The sequence below is a fragment of the Canis lupus genome, chromosome 8, assembly GCF_003254725.2.
Source record: "Canis lupus dingo isolate Sandy chromosome 8, ASM325472v2, whole genome shotgun sequence".
Taxonomy (NCBI): Eukaryota; Metazoa; Chordata; class Mammalia; order Carnivora; family Canidae; genus Canis; species Canis lupus.
The window spans coordinates 35,148,978-35,169,033 of NC_064250.1; the positions used below are offsets into that span (position 1 = coordinate 35,148,978).

Sequence of the window (20,056 nt, forward strand, 5' to 3'; positions counted from 1 at the left end):
CCTAAATGATGTATAAAATCCTCATTGATTTCTGACCTAAATTCTTAATCTACAAATTTAGATTTCTAAACCATCTTTATCTAGTCTTTGTACCCTAAGATGAATATTTGCTAAGACAGGTCATCTTGTTCAACTAGAGAGACAGAGAGAGAGAGAGAGAGAGAGAGGCAGAGACACAGGCAGAGGGAGAAGCAGGCTCCATGCGGGGACCCCCATGTGGGACCCGATTTCCGGTCTCTAGGATCAGGCCCTGAGGCAAAGTCAGACACCTCAACCGCTGTGCCACCGAGGCGTCCCCAACTAGATTTTCAAATAATATTAAGAATGCAAATACGAATCAGACTTCACCCGTATTTGTTTTAAACCCCTAAGTCACAAATATTTTAATTAATTTATTAACTAATCGATGACAGATGGACAATAAATTCCTGTAAAATAAAAAATGTAGAGGGAAAATTAATTTACTTTTTTATACGTTTATGCGTTTACAGTCAACATGATAGAAAAAATAATGGAATCATAACAAATATGCTGTTACTAGATAAATAGAATTTTTTTTTAAACAGGCTCCCCACCAAACTTATACCCCGAGATCAAGAGTGGGATGCTCTACCCCCTGAGCCACACAAGCCCCCTGGAAATATATTTTAAATCTGCACTTCTATTTTTCTTGAGGAAAACAGTTTAAAACTATAGTCTATTGAGTGAGGCGGACATCTGGTGACGGAAAAAGGGTAGTACAGGCACTATTTCGCTTGAATTGGACGTCATAAATATTCTACGCAAAAGAACTGAACCACAAAACAAACAAAACAAAACAAAACCAGGAACGCTGTCCAACAACATAATAGAAGTCACAGATGTAATTCAAAAATCTCTAATCGTTGCTTTTAAAAAGTAAAATTTTAATACCGCATTTTTATTTAACCCGATATATTAAAAAATATTATGACTTCAACAAACACGATTTTTCCTCCCCCCTCACATCAAACCTTCAAGATACAGCGCGTAGTTTAGGGTACGTCTCAATTTCTACTAGGTCGGGAAGGTGAAGAGCACAAGAGCCACGCGTGCCTGGGGTTAGTGGCTCCCACATGGGGCAGGCAGGTCTAGGAAATGAAAGGACAGCTACAGTTACTTTGACTTTGCTTTTTTTTTTTTTTTTTTCAGTAACTTTGGAGCCGGCCCAGGACGGCTGAGAAGTCCCTCGGAGGGCCCACCTCGGCCGCGCCGTGCTTCCCCCCGGCCCGTCGGCTGCTTTCCCGGTCGGGCCTGGCTGCTCGCCTTATGACGTCACAGCGCCGGGACTCTGAGGTTCCAGTCCAGCCGGGCTCCGGGCTTCCAGGCCCCGAGGGCCACAGGCTTTCGATGAAAGAGAGCCGGGGCTGGAGGCGGCCTCGCGACTAGGTCCCTGCCACTATGCCCACAACTCGGTGCTTCCGGACCGCTGCCCTGACCCAGCGCAGACAGACGGAAAGATGCGCTCCGGCTCAGACACACGCGCGGACCCGCCGCTCCCCACCGTTTCCCAGCAGCACCAGCGGGGGCTTCCGGGTGGACCCCTTCCTCTGCTGATTGGCTGGAGGGTGCCGCCACGTGACCCAGAAACGGCCTCGGCCGCCGCTTTCCCCGCCTCTGTGGTCCCCCTCCCCACTCCAAGGTCGCGCGAGGCGGAGGGCAGGTTTCCTAGGCAACCGGAGCTGGGAGTGTATACACACCAGGCCCCGGGTTAGAGAAGGTGTCGTGCCTGCTGTTGCAAGACAGGGATTGAGAGGTCAGAGCGGACTCTGGTTTGTGTCGGATTGCCTTGGAATCCATCATCTTTCTGGGATAAGGTGAGTGTGTGTCACCTTGTCGCCTCCGGGCCTACATCACCTGTGGGCGGGCCCGGGAGTCTTTGTTCTCCTCTCCTCACTCTCTGCCTGCCCGCCCCCCTACCCCCCGGGTGGAAGACGGGAGAGAAGCAACGTCGAAGTCAAAGGAGCCCAGTAATGGCGCAATGGAGATGACAGTAATAATGAGACAGTGACGTGTCTTTATTGGAGGCCTTCAGGGTGTCCAGAGCAAAGGTTAAGAGGAAGAGGAAAGGGAAGGTGTCACCTGTGCAGCCTTTTCTGTACACGTTAAGGTATAGAACGGAGAAAACCAACTGCTCCTTGGCCAAAGTTGACACTGTTCACCTACAACCCAAAGGGCGTCTGTTGGGCCCATTAGTGCCAACACATGGATTCTCATCTCTTTCTACCCAAGGAAGCAGACAGTTTGATCATACAGGGCTTCTAGTTTGTAGAAAAGAAATTTGATTTTCTCAGGATAATACCCCACCCAGCTCTCATGGCAGACAGAAACATAGTGCTTTATATTCTATTATAATTATACTCTGGTCATGTACAGCAAATATTTATATATTATTATATTATATTCCAAATTATCCCACAATAGGACTCTGTAGCATGGCAAGTAATTCAAACTATTCAACAAATTTTATGGAACACCAGGCAAGTGCCAGGCCTGTGATAGTTTTATTGTCCCTGCCTTTAGCAAACCTGTAATCTGGTAGAGAGGAAAGACCTGCAAGCATCACAATACAGTGGGACAGATACTATATATAGAACATATGCGGGGATCCCTGGGTGGCTCAGTGGTTTAGCGCCTGCCTTCGGCCCAGGGCGTGATCCTGGAGTCCCGGGATCGAGTCCCACATCGGGCTCCCTTCATGGAGCCTGCTTCTCCCTCTGCCTCTCTCTCTCTCTCTCTCTCTCTCTCTGCCTCTCATGAATAAATAAATAAAATCTTTAAAAAAAAAGAACATATGCACGCCTTAACTGGAATCACAAGGACGAGAATGATTGTAATACTACCAGAGAGAACTAAAGTCTTCCCAAAGAAGACCCTTGATTTAAATCTGTAAGGATGTACGGAGTATACCATAAAGTCAAGGGAAAAAAACATTTTAGGGAAGGAAAACAGCATATGCCAAAATACAGAAATACCTCAGCCCATACAGAGAACTCCAGTTATGGCCAGACCCTAGGGTGTTGGGAGTTTGTGGTTAATGAGCTTGAAAGGTAGGCAGGAGTCAGAGCATGGATACTGTGAATACCTTCCAAGGGGAGTAGTCTAAACAAATTTACCTTTCTGGAGGCTGGCTGTCACAGTAGTGTAGAAGATGGACTGGAGGGATGTAGGACTATAAAGAGGGCATCTGATTAAGGTGAAGTAATGAAGTCCTGACCCAAAAGAGGCAAATAGAATGGAGAGGCAAATAGAATAGAGAATAGAGGGAAAATGATAGACATTTAAGAAGTACATGCGGAAGGATTTTTTTTTACTTTTTTTTAAAGATTTTATTTTATTCATAAGAGACAGAGAGAAAGCATGCAGAAGGATTTAATGAGTGAGTGAACTTGTAAGAAAGAGTAAAAGAGTGGTTAAATCTTGTGTTTCTGATATGGATGTTTACAAAGATGTGCCATTTGCCAAGAAAAGAAGGCATACACTAGGAGAAGCAGGCTGGCTGGAAAATATGACTTCAGTATCAAACACACTGAATTTGAGATGCTTATGACACATTCAGATGTAGCTTTCCATATGGGAAGTTGGATTTATTGTACAGGAAAAAGGAAGATAAAGATTAGTAATTTTTCATCAAGATGGAAAACAATTGATCAGAAAAGTAGATTTGAAATAACAAAGAGAAGCCAAGGAGAAAAAGTCAAACCAAAGAAAACAACTTAAGAGAAGGGAGTTATCAACATTGTCAGATGCCATGCCAAGGTCCAGTGTCTTTGGCAACTAGAAGATTATTTTGACTTTGGCAAAAGAAGCAGTAGTAGCCTATCCACACATTGCAGTGAGTTAAGAACTGAGTGGAGGTAGTGAAGTGTTGCTATAATGACTACTGTATCTTAAATATTTTCTGTGAAAATATCTAAAACCAGCTATTCATAGAATACAGGATAGGAGGACTTTTTTTTTTTTTAAGACAGAAATGATCTAACATCGATATATGGAGAAAAGAGATACCCTAGAGAAGAAAATATGGGAATAAATGAGGAGGAGGAAAATTGGACATAACAGTCTTCTGAAAGAGACTGAAGACAATGGGATCAGAACACACATTTTAGACAAGAGAAAGAATACTTTTACTAAGACAGGAGTCAGGATGGGAAAGAAATACCTTTTTAGGAGGAAAGGGAATTTAAGGAATGACTATCTGATGGTATCACTGTTCTCTGTTAAGGAGGGAACAAGATCATCCACAGAGGAAGGGTGGGAAGGAGAATTTGAGAGGAGTGGTAGAAGTTAAGAATAGTTCCTATGTCATGAATCCCAGACCTGTATCTCTAGCCCTACTCTCTAGGAGGCAAAGTCAAAGAGGAAAATATAAAATATCTGTCGTTGAAGATCCAGATAAAGTTAGAGGCCATGCATTTGCAGTGACTTCAGCTCTGTCCAGGTTATGTGAAATCATCCAGTAGCACTCCAGAGTGGAGAGGGGAGGGGAGGGGACTGGATCAATTTGGGATTTTAAAGATGAAAGCTCTAGAAGCTCCTGGTGCCTCCTGGTTCCCTAAAGGGACTAGAGAAGAAGACCTGTGGTCTCTTTAGATGGTCAGGCCCTGAAAAGTACTTTCCCGAAGTGGAAGAGAGTGGGTACAAGCTGGCCAACAGGACACATTTCTTGATTCTTGACGGAATCAAAAGCTTGAGTTGGAAGCCCTGGGCCCGCTTGTGACTGAAGAAACATAGGAGGCTTGGAAGTACCACGGAGGTTCAGGCTCCACTTAATGCAGAGGTAGTTATACAAATTATAGAATTGGAGGCGATTTAATTGAATGTTGTTTTGCTGATTAACTATTGAATTAGAACAGATTTTTTCCTAAATAAAATGAAGTGGGAAGTAAAGTTGGTATCCAAAATATGCATATTTCTCTATCAAGACAAAGTAGTCTCCTTGAATAAATGGAGAGCTAAATCATGTTCTTAAGGAAGACAGAATACTGTGAAGGTGGAAGTTCTCTCTAAATTAAGCTTTACAATAGAATCTCAAAACCCCAAGTGAATTTTTAGACACTAAATATGAAATTATCACATTTTATTTGGAAAAGTAAATGTGAAAGAATAGCCAAGAATTTGTTTAAAAAAGAGTATGAGGTAGGAATTAATATAAATCACAATAATTAAAACAGAATGATACTATAGGAAAAGACAGCGCTAAGGGAAAATACAGGTTGAAAAGTCCAAAATTAGGCTCAAATATATGTGATAATTTAGTGAATAACAAAGACAATAGTTAAATTTTTTTTGGAGTAGACATCTTGGATATAGACTAGATAACTTGGATCACCACTGGGTGACTTTGGATGTACTGAGAACAGGCTTTGTTCCTTGTGTGGTAGTGGGAAGGCAGGCTTTCATTTTGTGTGTGCAGACATTAAACCAGCATGTAGGGGCTTCTTTTCTGATGAGAAGTGGTGGCACAAAGCCCTCCTTTACTTAGTATGGCATCCGAATAATCCTAGGGAGGGATGACTGTGGCCTGCATCCATATATGGGCCTCTAACGGGTCTCTAAATTCTTTCAAGCTGTTCCTTGCAAAGTGCTCCCTTGCCTAGCCACTCCTGCAGCCTGTGCTGTAATATCTTGGGGGTACCAAAGAATGGGGTGAAGAGACAGTTGCTGATGCCAAGAAAAAAAGGAAAGATCAGTATTACCTTCAGTGTAAATCCATCATCTAACTACTTCTCACCACCACCGCTACCACCACCCCACTCCAACCACCATCCTCTCTCTTTTATATTATTACAACTATCCCTTAACTGGTCTCCTTGCTTCTTACCCTAGACCCCTACAGTCTATTTTCAGCAGATCCTTTGAGGGTAATCCGTTTCAAAACTTAAGACAGCTCACATTACTCTCCCCCTCAAAGTCCTTGTAGAGCTTTCCATCTTACTCATAATAATAAAATCTAAAATCCTCACAAGGGCCTCCAAATCAAACTAGCACATGATCTGGCCCGCAGTACCTCTCTGGTGTCACATCCTACCAGTCTCCATTTCCCTAGCTGTGCTCTGGCCATATCATTTTCATTGCAATTCTGCAAGCATGCCAAGTACCCTTTTACCCTATTTTCTTTTTTTGCATGTGCTCTTCCCTCTGCCTAGATGCATTTCCCTCAGATTTCCTCAGAGCTCACACTCCCTCATTTCCTTCAGCTCTTTGCCCACATGCTACCTTATTGGAAAAGTTTTTCTTTCCTCCTACCCCTATCACTTTCTGACAGGTAGATTATCAATATGTCAACACATATATTAATGAATGAGTGGATAAATAGGTAGAGATTCTAGGATAATTTTCTGGCTGTATTTTTTATGTCTGTGATGTTAGCTGTTTGTATCTGTGATGTTAGCTGGAGCCCATCTTCTCAACTCAGCAAGGTCAACCTGTGTCTCCAATTTACAAAGCCTGAATACAAATAGACTCTGACACAGATCTCAAAGCCCTTTGATTTGGTTCCCTTGGGTGGCTCACAGCCGCCACCTTCCCAGTTACTGCTGCTCCAAGTTTGGGGAATTTTTAAAGATAGTTTTGTAAAACTTCTTTCCTGGTACCTTGAATTTGGGGGGCTGGTTTGTACTGATGGGCTTTTCTCTCAGTCTCAATCTGTCTACTTCATTTCCATTCAAAAGACTTTTCCTTAATAAAATCCCCAGGAATAAACTTAACCAAAGGTGTGAAAGACCTGTACTCTGAAAACTATAAAACACTGATGAAGGAAATTGAAGACAACACAAAGAAACGGAAAGATATTCCATGCTTATGGATTGGAAGAACAAATATCATTTAAATGTCTATACTACCCAAACCAATCTACACGTTTAATGCAATCCCTATCAACTTACTAACAGCAATTTTCACAGAAATAGAACAAACAATCCTAAAATGTATATGGAACCACAAAAGACCCCAGATAGCCCAAGCAATCTTAAAAAAGAAAAACAAAATTGGAGGTATCACAATTCAGACTTCAAGTTATATTACAAAGCTGCAGTAATCAAAACAGGATGTTATGGGCACAAAAATAGATACATAGATCAATGGAACAGAATTAAAAACCCAGGAATATACACACAATTATATGGTTAATCTTCAACAAAGGAAGCAAGAATATGCAATGGGAAAAAGTCTCTTCAGCAAATGGTGTTGGGAAAACTGGACAGCTACATGCAAAAAAATGAAACTGAACCACTTTCTTACATCATACACAAAAATAAATTAAAAATAGATTAAAGACCTAAATGTGAAACCTGAAACCATAAAAATCCTAAAACAGAGCACAGGCAGTAATTTCTCTGACATTGGAGTGGCAACATCTTTCTGGATATGTCTCCTGAGGCAAGAGAAACTAGCAAAAATAAACTATTGGGACTACATCAAAATAAAAAGCTTCTGCACAGAAAAGGAAACAGCAAGACTAAAAGAGAACCTACTGAATGAGAGAATATATTTGTTAACAACATATCTGATAAAGGGTTAGTATCCAAACTATTAACACACCAAAAAAACAAATAATCCAATTAAAAATAGGCAGAAGACATGAACAGACATTTCTCCAAAGAAGACATGCAGATGGCCAAAAAACAAGAAAAGATGCTCAACATCACTCATCACCAGGGAAATGCCAATCAAAGCTACTGTGAGATATCACCTCACACCTGTCAGAATGTCTAAAATAAAAACACAAGAAACAACAGTTATTGGCAAGAATGTGAAGAAAAAGGAACCCTCATACACTATTGGGAATGCAAGCTGATGCAGCCACTGTGGAAAGAAAGTATAGAGGCTCCTTAAAAAATTAAAAATAGCTATGATATTTTTAGCAACTACCCTATGATACAGTAGATGCACTACTGGATGTTTACCCAAAGAATAGGAAAACACTAATTCGAAGGGCTATATGCACCCTTATGATTATTGCAACATGATTTATAATAGCCAAACTGTGGAAACAGCCTAAGTATTCATCAATAGATGAATGGATAAAGAATGGAGATATATATATATATATATATATATATATATATATATATATACACACAGAGAGAGAGAGAGAGAGAGAGAGGAGACAAACACATACGATGGAATGTTATTTATTCAGGCATAAAAAATAATAAAATCTTGCCATTTGCAATGACAGGGATAGATCTAGAGAGTATAATACTAAGTGAAATAAACCAGTCAGAGAAAGACAAATACCATATGACTTCACTTATATGTGGAATTTAAGAAACAAAACAAATGAGCAAAGGGGGAAAAAAAGAAAGCAAACTAAAAAAACAGACTCTTAACTAGAGAGAACAAATGGATGGTTAACAAAGTGGAGGTGGGTGGGTGGATGAAATAGGCGAAGGGGATTAAGAGTACTCTTATCATGATGAACACTGCATAATACATAGAATTGTCGAATCCCTATATTGTACACTTGAAACGAATTTACCACTGTATGTTACCTATACTGGAAATTAAATAAAAACAATAACAGCAAAATATCTTTCTCAACATCTCTGGCAATCAATCTCTTTTCCTAGCACTGCTATATATTCCCTTCTTATTTTCATATTTGCTAGTCATTTTAGTGGTATTTGGGGAGAGAAGGTAGGTAGATAGACACAAGTCACCATATTTTTTTCTTAAAATTTTAAATTTATGTGTACAATATATAATTTTGCATGAATGAACGAAAGTAAACATATACTTTTTAAATAAATATTTAAGTAAAATTTCATTTTAAGTGTAACATATATATAGAAATCACACAGGGGATCCCTGGGTGGTACAGTGGTTTAGCGCCTGCCTTTGGCCCAGGGCGCGATCCTGGAGACCCGGGATCGAATCCCACGTCGGGCTCCCGGTGCATGGAGCCTGCTTCTCCCTCTGCCTATCTCTCTGCCTCTCTCTCTCTCTCTCTCTCTCTGTGTGTGTGACTATCATAAATAAATAAAAATTTAAAAAAAAGAAATCACACAGATCTTGGATATCTAATTTTATTTTCTCAAAGTGAATGCATTCCTTTAGCCAGCACACAGATTATGAAATACATCATCAGTACTCTGGAGCCCCTCTTTACCTCCTCCTAGTCACTCACTCCTGAAAGGTAACCACTATCCTAACTTCTTCTAATTCCATAAATTGGTTTGTTTTCCAATTTTGTGTGAACAGAGCCACAGAGTAAAAATCTCACTGTATGTGTATCTTCCTTTGCTCAGCATTGTGTTTATGGGAATCATCCATATTGTATACAATAGTTTCTTTCTTATTCCACTTATAGGTATAGACTCAGACTAATTGTGTACCAAATGTCTTGCATGATAAAACTATTCAAGGAAGCACTATTTACCTTCAGGCTTGGAGACATTCCAAATGTCTACTAATAGTAGAATGAATAAATAAATGGCTTATATATTCATAGTATACAATACTAAACATGATTTTAAGTTGTTTTTTCTTTTCCATTTTACCTAGATCTATCCCTATCCAACCTCTCAACGCCTATTATAACCAAACTACCTGCATCCAAGGTAACTCATGTTAACAATTTAGTATGTATCTTTACATATTTTCTCCTTACAGAGAAAGGAGTATACACACACGCATGCACACACACACACATATACATACACAGATGTACACCCATATATAACTACAGGGGAATTTCTGTAAAAAGTAAGATCACAGTAATATCATACCTACATTTTGCTTTGTTGTGTCATCATATTAAAACCTAGGTTCTGGGATGCCTGAGTGGCTCAGTGGTTGAGCGTCTGCCTTTGGCTCAGGCCATGATCCTGGGGTCCTGGGACAGAGTCCTGCATCAGGCTCCCCGCGGGGAACCTGCTTCTCCCCTCTTGCCTATGTCTCTGTCTCTGTCTCTCTCTCTCTCTCTCTCTCTCTCTGTCTCTCATGAATAAATGAATAAAATCTTTTTTAAAAATAAGTAAGTAAAACCTAGATCCTTGTATTTTAAAAATAGTGTATGTCTGGAATCATATAAAGAATATATTAAGAATTACCAAAAAATGGGTTGTTTATTGTAGCTACTTAGGTATTTAGTTCATAACATCTAAAAAACGTTGGCTAACTTTAATAAATACTTATTCCCATGCCAGGTATGTCACTAAGCCCTGAAGTTTCTTTTCTTTGCTCATACACTTGGAGAGCTATGTTCACTTTTGTACACAACAGTATAATGGGAAGGATAAACTGGAGCATGTTCAAAGGAGAGAAACAGGGATCTCTCTAGTGAGAGAACTGAAAGACATGAACTGGGGAGTGAGGTAAAGTTGTAGACGAGAGATGACTATGTTCTTCAAGTATTAAAGGCTTACAGTGTAGAAGAAAAATACTGTTTTATTTGAACTCAGCAGGTAGAATAACAATAGATTGGAGTTATGGAGAGACAGAATTAAATTCAAAATAAAAAATGACTTTCTAATAGAAAATTTTAGAGATGGAATGGATTGTCTTGGGACCTAGACAAACAGTTGGTATTATACAGTATGAAAATTTCAGGCCACAATTTTCATTTTACTGAATGAAAATTTCCACCTAAGTAGCTTTAAGCCTCCTTCAACTTAGACTGACAGAACTCTAGAATTTATTTTATTTCAACTTTTCATTTTCCTTAACAGATATATTATTATGATCTTTATTTTTAATGGAAGATGATTGAATGTGAAAACCTAAACCAAGAAGAAATAATTAAGGAACTGGTGAGTCAAAGCCAAATTTCTTTTCAATAACATTTGCATAAGTGTTAAATGGAACATTTTTACCCTCCTTTCTGGAGCTTACCTAGAGATTTCTTCTACTCCATGACCTTTGGAAGCAGAGAAAAATCATATATATGGTATAGCTTTCCTTCTTGTGAAGACATCAGTGCAATTCACAGTTTGTCATTTCTTTTTTTTTTTTTCAGTTTGTCATTTCTAACAGCAAATATAATTTTTAATTTTTTTATTTTAAATAAGTAATATTTATTTAAGTACTAAATATATTTAAAAGGAAACCCAATTTCTTTTTTTGAAACAGTGTTTATGCAATGGTTTGTCTTATGAGATGGTTGGACGAGAAGGATCAGATACGTCAAAACTGGAGATGTTCTTCTCAGGGTATCCCCGTATAGTTGGATTGTCATTATTTCCTAATTTAACAAGCCTCACAATTGTTGCTCAAGACATAAAAGAAATTTCAGGGCTAGAAACTTGTTCACGGCTGAAAGAACTTTGGATTGCTGAATGCTGCATAGAGGTAAGTCTGAATATAACCTTATATGAAGTATTTTATGTTGAATTCTTTGGCTTTGGAAAAATAGTTCTTGAAATACATGCATGAGTCATGTATCAACACAGATGATTGGGGAGGGACATACATGATGAATTGAAGTAAAACCTTTTACCCAGTGAACAAAACAGATAAACGGGTAATAGATTTCTACAAAGGAGAAAATACATATAAAGAATCAAAATATAGACATATTCTACCTTTTAGTAATCAGATCAGATCACATAATATCCAGTATTGCTTAATAGTAAATTGGTTTAAATTGGTTTAGTCACTATTGGTTGTATGAAAATTGTAACATCTAGGGGAGCCTGACTGGCTCAGTGGAGCATGTAACTCTTGATCTTGAGGTTATGAGTTTAAGCCCACCTTGGGTGTAGAGATTACTTAAAAATAAAATCTTTAAAAAAAAAAGAAAATTGTAACACATATATTGAAAAGCAATATTGCAAAGTGTATAATGAGTTAAGAAAAATCTTTTTGACTCAGAAATCTCTAATTCTAAGATTTTAACCTGGAGGAGTAATTCAACAGCAGAGAAAAACATGAAATTATTCGTTGCAGTACTATTTATAAGAGCTAAAAATTTGAAACAAATATTTCACACATACAGGTATTTTTTTTTTTTTTTACATACAGGTATTTTTAAGAAAGTTGTTATAACTTCATGAAATATTTTGTAATTATTAGATATTATTATTTGAATGATTATGAAAACATTTTAGATTGTCTTAAGTTTAAAAAAATCCACAAAATCATATAGGTATTATGATTATAATATAAAAATAAGTATAGAATTGATTAAAATTTTAAAAGAATATAAATATTGAAAATACTGCAGTTAGGTGGAGGGATTCCATGTTTTTTCTTTTAAAATGTTTAGTTCAGGGACACCTAGGTGGCTCAGTGGTTGAGTGTCTCCCTTTGGCTCAGGGTGTGATCCTGGAGTTCCGGAATCAAGTCCCATATCAAGCTCCCTACAGGGAGCCTGCTTCTCCCTCTGCCTATGTCTCTGCCCCTCTCTCTGTGTCTCTCATGAATAAATAAATAAAATCTTTATAAATGAATGAATAAATAAATAAATAAATAAATAAAATGTTTAGTTCTATCTCATAGTAGCTCAGTCAGTTAAGTGTCCAATTCTTTGATTTCAGCTCAAGTTAGGATCTCAGGGTCATGAGATGGAGCCCTGCATCAGGCTCCACATTCAGAGCAGAATCTACTTGAGATTCTCTCTCTCTCTCTCTCTCTTCCTCTCCCTTTGCCCCTCCCCCTGCTCACAGGTGGGTGCTCTCTCTCTCTCTCTAAAATAAATAAAATATTTAAAAAATTTAGTTCATTTTGTTGGATACACTTTGCAATAAAATATGATTTTTAAAAGAAATTGTATCTAAAATCTATTTTATTAAAAGGATAATTCCAAAACCATAAATTAACACTATTCAGTCTCTCTCTCTTTTTTTTTTTTACAGAAAATTGGAGGTCTTCAAGAATGTAGAAATTTAGAAAAACTGTATTTATATTATAATAAAATTTCCAAAATAGAAAATTTAGAGAAATTACTCAGATTGGAGGTTCTCTGGCTGAACCACAATACAATTAAAAATATTGAGGTAAGATAATTTCGATAATTTATATGTAAAGTCAGTTAGTCCTGTGGAGTTTTAACCACAAAGTCCAAGATCATATTATGGACATATTTAGGACTAGTTTAATTATTGTTAAGACAAACTAACATGTATACAGCATTTATAATGTGTAGAAAACTTCATATATATTGTTTTCTTTATTCCTCCCACCAAGCCTTGGAGGTAAGGTATTATTTCTTCTTTGAAGGTTAAATAAATAGAGATTCAGAGAAATTATATATATAACTTGCCAAAGATTATAAACACACTCTGATGTGTTTTTCTTCCTACTTATCTTCTCCTTTCCTCTCCCCTTCCCTCCCTGTTCCCTCCTCCTCCAATAATTCTCCCCATATTGCAGAGAAACAAACATGATTTCATTAAGGCACCACTTAGCCCTGTGCTTGAGAAGTACACAGCACCCAGTTCAGAACACCTGGAGAACTAACCAGATTGATCAGATCATTTATAAATATGTATTTTACTAACTTCTAAATGATATGTTGTCTAAATTTTTAGGGCTTGCAAACTTTGAAGAATTTAAATGACCTCAATCTTGCTGGAAATCTAATAAGCAGCATTGGTATGTATTATTTTACTTGGAATATGAAACAATGCTACAATAATTTGTCATCAGTATGAAAACCACATTCTTGGATTTCTTTTTTTATACTGTTTTGTATGATATTTTGCATAGTATCTCTAAATCTATGATTATAGGATGTGAAAATATTACCCATTAATTAGTTGTTACTAACTATACAGTGTTACTGTTAGTCTTAGTTATAGGCAAGAAATATTACAGGATATGAACAACAGGCAAAATAAGAAATTTAATTGTTCTTTCATCTTGTTTTTTAAATTAAAGGTCGATGTCTTGATCCCAATGAACAGCTGGAAAGATTAAACCTTTCTGGTAACCAAATATGTTCCTTCAAGGTATGTTTAAGTGGAACAGTCTATTTACCAACCTAGATGAACCAGCTTATTGCAGAAAATGTACTAAATAGTTCCCTTTCGTGGAGGAATTTAATTATTTTGGACTACTCGATACTCTAGGAAATTTTAGAGGCAGCTGATTAAGTTGACCCTAATGATCTGACACTATTAAAACCAAACAAGAAGCTATTTACTTGGTTTAGTTTTCCTCCGATCTTTCTGGCTACACCTCTGCTTTTTCATCTTCTCCTAGCATCTAAAACATAAACTGGTCCAGGTTAGTCCAGGATCTTTTCTCACTACTATCTGCATTCATTCTTTAAATAATTTCATCATCTAATGGCTTTAAATACCTTTTATTACTCCTAACTTTCTACTTTCCCTAACAATCATTTCTGTTTCTGCTTTCCCTAATAACTCCCCAGAACTATAGACATCTTGTATCCTAACTCAGACTGACTTACTCTCTTACTGATCCTTTTCTCCTGCAGCCTCCTCCACCTCTCTAAATGGCATCTTTATTTTTCTAAAAAATTAAGCCAAAATGCTTAGGATTATTTTTTTACTCCTCTTATTCCATCATAAACCATATCCAATCCATCAGCAAATTCTTTTGGCTCTACCTTTAGATTGTCCAGTCTGACTATTTTACCACCTATATCTCTATTAACCTTGTTCAAGACACCATCGTCTCTAACCTGCATTTTGGGGGGAAAAAGCCTCCAAACAGGTCTCTCTGTGTTTACCCTTTCACTACTATCAGTCTGTTTTCTACACAGCAACCTGCTCCTTCAAAAACTTCTGCTCAGAACTTTCCCTTGTCTTCTCATCTCTTTCGGAGAAAAAGCCAGTTCCTATGTTGGCCCACAAGACTCTATATAAGTCCCCCCACCCCCACTGTGTCTCTGACCACAGCTTCTACCACTTTCCTCCTTGTTTACTTCATTCCACCTACTCTGGACTCCTTGCTCGTCCTTGAATATAGGTAGCTAGCATTCTCACCTTAGGGCCTTTGCATTTGCTGGGATATTCTTCCCCTAAATATCTTCATGGCTCATCTCATTTCTTTCAGGATTTTATTCAGATGTTATGTTCTTAGTGACACCTTTCTTGGCCAATTTAGGTAAAATAGCAATAACTCCTACTACCCTCCCTAACCTGAAGCATTCCCATCACTCTTTCTTTATTTATTCTTCTTAGCACTTATCCACATTCCTTACTAGAATACAAGCTCCATGAGTATAGAATCTTGCCTGTTTTGTTCACTGCTGTATCAACAATACCTAAAACAGTACTTGACATGTAAAATCTCAAAAAACATTTGAATGAAAGAGAGGAAAACAAAAAGACTTCATGTTTGTGGCATATAATGTAGGTGAAAACATATGGCATTTATAATTTTGGCAGTGTCAAATTGAAAGTGCATACTCGAACACTTCCTCTAGAGAGTAATGAAGAAAGATGAGTAAATTCACTATAGAAATAATTTTGAATTGATCATTATTAAAATACATATTCTCTTACTCAGAGAAGACTATAAGACTCCAAAAAGCTATAGAATTAGGCAGAATATTATAAAGGCTTTAACCAGAAGTTTTAAAAACATAAAAAGTTTAAACAAAATTTTATTGGTCAAATTCAAAAGGAGATAGTTGATGTGAACACTGAGGGACTGACAGAATTTCAACAGGCATTGGAGAAGGATCATCTACAATGCAGTGGGGGAGACTCTTATCTTGAGATCTTGAGTTCAAGCCTCCTGTTGGGTGGAGAGATTTCTGAAAAGAATATATATACATATGGTGGGAGGTAGGCATTCTAAGATGGAGAGAACAATATGCATGAAGATGTGGTGGTAAGAAATCAAGGGGTATATTTGAGTAATGTCAGCAGAAGAGAGCAGAGGGAGCTATGAAAGATAAATTTGGAATGTTGTGGGAGGTAATTTTTAAGCTAACGTATGAGACATGAGTAGGAAGTGCCTAGAGAAAGAGCATTCCAGGCAAAGTGTGAAGGACCTAAGTGGTGGAAAGAGCATGGCAAATTCAAGAATCTAGAAATCTGTGGCTGGAACAGAGTGAGGGAGAGAATCATGAGTTAAACTGAAAGAAATAAGTACACAATACTGTCTGGATAAGGTTTTGTCCTACCAAGAAGCCACGTAGAAGTTTATCTTACCCTGGTTGGCATGTGGTACTTCAGCCTTGTGGTGCTGAAGAGCATAGCTTCATAGAATAATCTGTCACTTCTAGCACTACCACAAGCCAGAGGCAGCATTGTAGTGTATTAACATGAAGTTTAAGCAAAATAATGATGTAAAGCTCTCAAAATAATGACTAGCACACAGTAAGCACTCAATAGATATGCTATATTATGATTACTATCTCCTTAATTACATTAACCTATTCTGTTTCAATCTCCTCATAAAAAAAATGAGGATAAAAATTGGATTATAAAAATGTATTATATGGCATACAATTAAAAAGTTTCTTGGTTATAATATGACTGTTTTTCAGAAAAACATTGAAACATGATTCACAACAACTTTTACTCTTCTCACATTAAGAATGTTCCTGAAACACTATTATTATCCTGAATTTTTATCTCTAACTTTTCCACCCACTCTAAAAAGATACTATAGTGGTAGTGATGGGATAATTTCTGTGCCACTTTCTGTCCATAATAGGTACTACAACACTAATTTTCAGGGAGATTTTGTGCTTTCATAAACTCCAATGTCATCTGACTTTTGACTATAGGTGGGGAGTTGAAGGGGAGTGGTTCCTGTGTAAAACTTCAAAGTTCCTACCCAGCATAGCCCAGACTGATGGTCAAAGGCAACATAGCCACCCAGAAATCAGAGTGTTTACTCCTTGGAAAAGTCTGATGGTTACTTCCCTGCCCCTGCAGAACTTGACCAAATAATTCTCTACACAACTCTGTCCATTTCAGAGCAACTCTGTTTAGTTCTACTTCTACCATGAGCCCAGTACTAGCCTCAAGGCCAGCCAGCGAGCCAAATTCTCACTTGCCAGAGAGAGTTTGGACACACATTAGCTACCTGACCCTGTGTTATTTTTCACTCTAGCGGCCTGACTTCATTACTTACTTCCCCATTCCATTTGTACACCATCTTTAGAACTAATGCCTCCTGGGTTTGGTTTGGATTTCCCTTAACTCTGATTCTGACTCTACTAACTAGCATCACATCGGTTTAAGGTCAACCCCATCACAGTATACCCTCTTCTACCAGGCCTCTGTTGTGAATTCTTCTTTGTTTTTTTTTTCAACACTTTAGAAATATAATCATCATTCCTAGCTTAGAGACTGAGGGCCAAAGCCCATATAGACCTTTAGCTTATAGACCTTATATGCATAAGCAATTGGTAATTGACTTGTGATAAATTCTATAACAAAGGTAAACCTAGTGGCATAGTGAGTTCATAGGAGGAGCATCTTCCTCAAGCTTGGGTGATGAAACAAGACTTCCAGAAAAGATGATACTAGATTGAGTCTTGATAGATTAAGAGGTGAAACTGGGATGAAGTTCAGTGCCCTCAAAGGCAGTAAGATGAGTGAGGATTTAACAATAAGATAGGGTCTGGCACATTCTAAAATTTCCACTTGTATAGTACAGCTAAAACATGAAATGTTAGAGTTGAAGCAAAAGAGACAAGACAGACGAGTTAAGCAAGGGCCAGATGCCAAATAAATAAAGGTGTAAACAGTGGCTTAAACCTTGGAATCAAAGGTGTTCGGGAGAAGCACTGGTCTGGAAATGCATTATCAATCCCACCCCCCTCCTTGGAGTGTGAGGAAAATGAGGAGAAAGCTAGGTTTCAGTTGCCATTAACTGGTAGAAAGGACATTTACAGGAAAAACAAAGAAACAAAACCCCTTAAAAATCAGGAATTCAATGATGATTATAATAGAATTGGAGTCTCCTCACCTTTGATGAGAAAAGCAGATTGGTGGCCTGGGGAAATAGTGAGCAGTGTTACTAGAGTGGTAAGTGTGGGAAATGGTGGCAAAGGAAGCAGGAGACCTACAGATACACTGGGGACAATTGTTAGTAGAGGGGGTGTGCAGAGGAGGCAACATTGACTTAATAAAAAATAAATGTGTTCAGGTGACTGGCTCCAAGTTTCCAGGTAAAATACATGATTTAGTAAATATTCTTTGACCTTTTGTATTTAAAAATACATAGTTATAGAAGAGTCTGCTGTTTAATTATTACTCTCTATTCTTCATGTAGTTGACATGTTTTTCACTAGAGAAAAACATTTTATCCATCCAAATCACTTTAACATGTTTAAGCACATACTAAAATGCATTACATTAAGTTATGGGTGATCTTAAGTGTTTAAATGCCTTCCTTAGAAATGATCAGTTTCAGTTAATTAATTGAACATTATTATTGCTGTTGTTTTAGGACCTTACTAACTTAACCAGGCTGCATCGCTTAAAGGATTTGTGCCTGAATGATCCTCAGTATAAAACCAATCCAGTTTGTCTGCTATGTAATTATTCCACACATGTATTGTATCACTTGCCTAGCCTTCAGAGACTTGACACGTTTGATGTGTCAGCAAAACAGATCAAGGAACTGGCAGATGTAAGTGCATCCTTAATCAGATATCTGTGCCTTAAGTTTAATTAACTGCTTCTTTCTGACTGTGTCCACATATGGTAGGTAGTATTATCTTGTCAAGTCTTGTCACCAACTCTATTTTTGCCCCAGTGAGCTGGATATTTCAAATAAATATGTATAAATAATAATATTAGTACTAGAATCTCAAATTTGATGGCAGTACTGGAAGTTGAGTTAGTAGAAAAACATTAGAATTTATACAAAACTAAAAGAAAGAAATCTGAAAAATTATCATGAGTGTTAAGAATAATTGAATTTGCGCTATTATACAAAAAGTAATAAGGCCTAACTAAAGTACAAATGAAATAAGTAACCTCCTCTCATTTGTAATACTATATATCAAAAGTAGAAAATATCCATGGTTGTTGGTAGTATGCCAGGATTAGGTAGATTTTAATCTAATTAAAGATGATTTGGGATTCCCCAGAAATATAAGTGGATCTGCCCATACTGCCAAGATCTTGGAAGATCTCTCAAATCTTGAAGAGAGCTGTTCCTGGACTGCCACTGATGGTGAACGTCACAGTAAAGGGGCTACTTGCGCATGCCATCGAAGAATCTATAATTTCAGAATGGAATGGATAGTAATTCTCTATATTTATTAATAGTCTTTCTATATTATATTTCTTCTTCTCCTTCCAGGCCAGTGGGCCACATTCGTTCATTGAGTTAACCATCTACTAAATAGGTTTTGAGTATCTAGAGTGTGCCAGACATGAGGATGCCCCCACATGAGCCCTCCCATCCTTTCCCTGTGGCTCATCCATCATCTCAACATAAAGCATGCCTTTGTCTATTTGTCTTGTTTCTCTTCTCTTGCTATCCTGAAGATTTATTTTAGGTTCCATTCTCTCCTTTCTCTTTTCTGTAATTGAGATTATCCTCTCTCCCACCCCAAAATAAAAAGTGAACTGTCTTGCAATATCAAGCAAAGGGCTAGAGTCCTTGTCTACTAGCAGATGTTCAGAGTCATTAGAGATTCAGAGAAGAATGTCTTCTCTAACAGTGTTGAGTCAGAAATAACAGTACAACTTCACAGTAACACATTTTTGGAAATGTCCATTACTATCTGCAGAGTTTTACATTAGGCAGTTTCTTCAAGGGTGACCTGGTTCATGCTTCATGAAATTACTTGGCTTATTAATTTATTTAACAAATATTTAATACCTATTACATTACAGGCACAGATCAGGCCCTAGATATATAGAGTAGCCGAAACAGACAAACTCCCTGCTTGCTTGGAGTTTACATTCTTGTGAGAGCAAATAGTAGGCAAACAAATAGGAAAACAACTAGTATGTCAGGTAGTGATAAATGCTATGGAGAAAAATAAAGCAAGCATGAAGGAAACAGGATTATTAATTAGGGACAGAGGGAGGAATGTTGGCTATTGGATACAGAAGAGTTGGGAGAGGATTTACTCAGACAACAGTCAGGCAGAGACCTGAAGGAAGTAAGTGAGCAAGCTTTTCAGGGATCAGCAAATGTAAAGAAC

At 37.7% G+C, this 20,056-nt stretch overlaps 1 protein-coding gene and 1 long non-coding RNA gene across 7 annotated transcripts in view; one reads left to right on the forward strand and one right to left on the reverse strand.

Annotated features, from left to right (window-relative positions):
• Positions 1–884: 884 nt before the first annotated feature.
• On the reverse strand, positions 885–2,324 carry LOC118355460 (uncharacterized). Its single transcript, XR_004817901.2, has 2 exons — positions 1,221–2,324; positions 885–1,109 (listed from the first exon to the last, which is right to left on the reverse strand). It is a non-coding gene; the product is annotated as an uncharacterized LOC118355460 (long non-coding RNA).
• LRRC9 (leucine rich repeat containing 9) overlaps positions 1,156–20,056 on the forward strand; it is a 161,796-nt gene continuing 142,895 nt past the window's right edge. For 5 of the 6 annotated variants that reach the window (XR_007412699.1, XR_007412701.1, XR_007412702.1 and 2 more), the window contains exons 1-8: positions 1,156–1,835; positions 9,526–9,581; positions 10,692–10,772; positions 11,092–11,310; positions 12,816–12,956; positions 13,491–13,554; positions 13,840–13,910; positions 18,343–18,525. Coding sequence is in view for 2 of the 6 variants with exons in the window: in XM_049113636.1 (XP_048969593.1) it covers positions 10,725–10,772; positions 11,092–11,310; positions 12,816–12,956; positions 13,491–13,554; positions 13,840–13,910; positions 18,343–18,525 (726 nt within the window). In the remaining 4 variants the exon portion in view is untranslated. The remainder of the gene's footprint in view (positions 1,836–9,525; positions 9,582–10,691; positions 10,773–11,091; positions 11,311–12,815; positions 12,957–13,490; positions 13,555–13,839; positions 13,911–18,342; positions 18,526–20,056) is intronic. The other variant, XR_007412700.1, reaches the window with a different exon arrangement.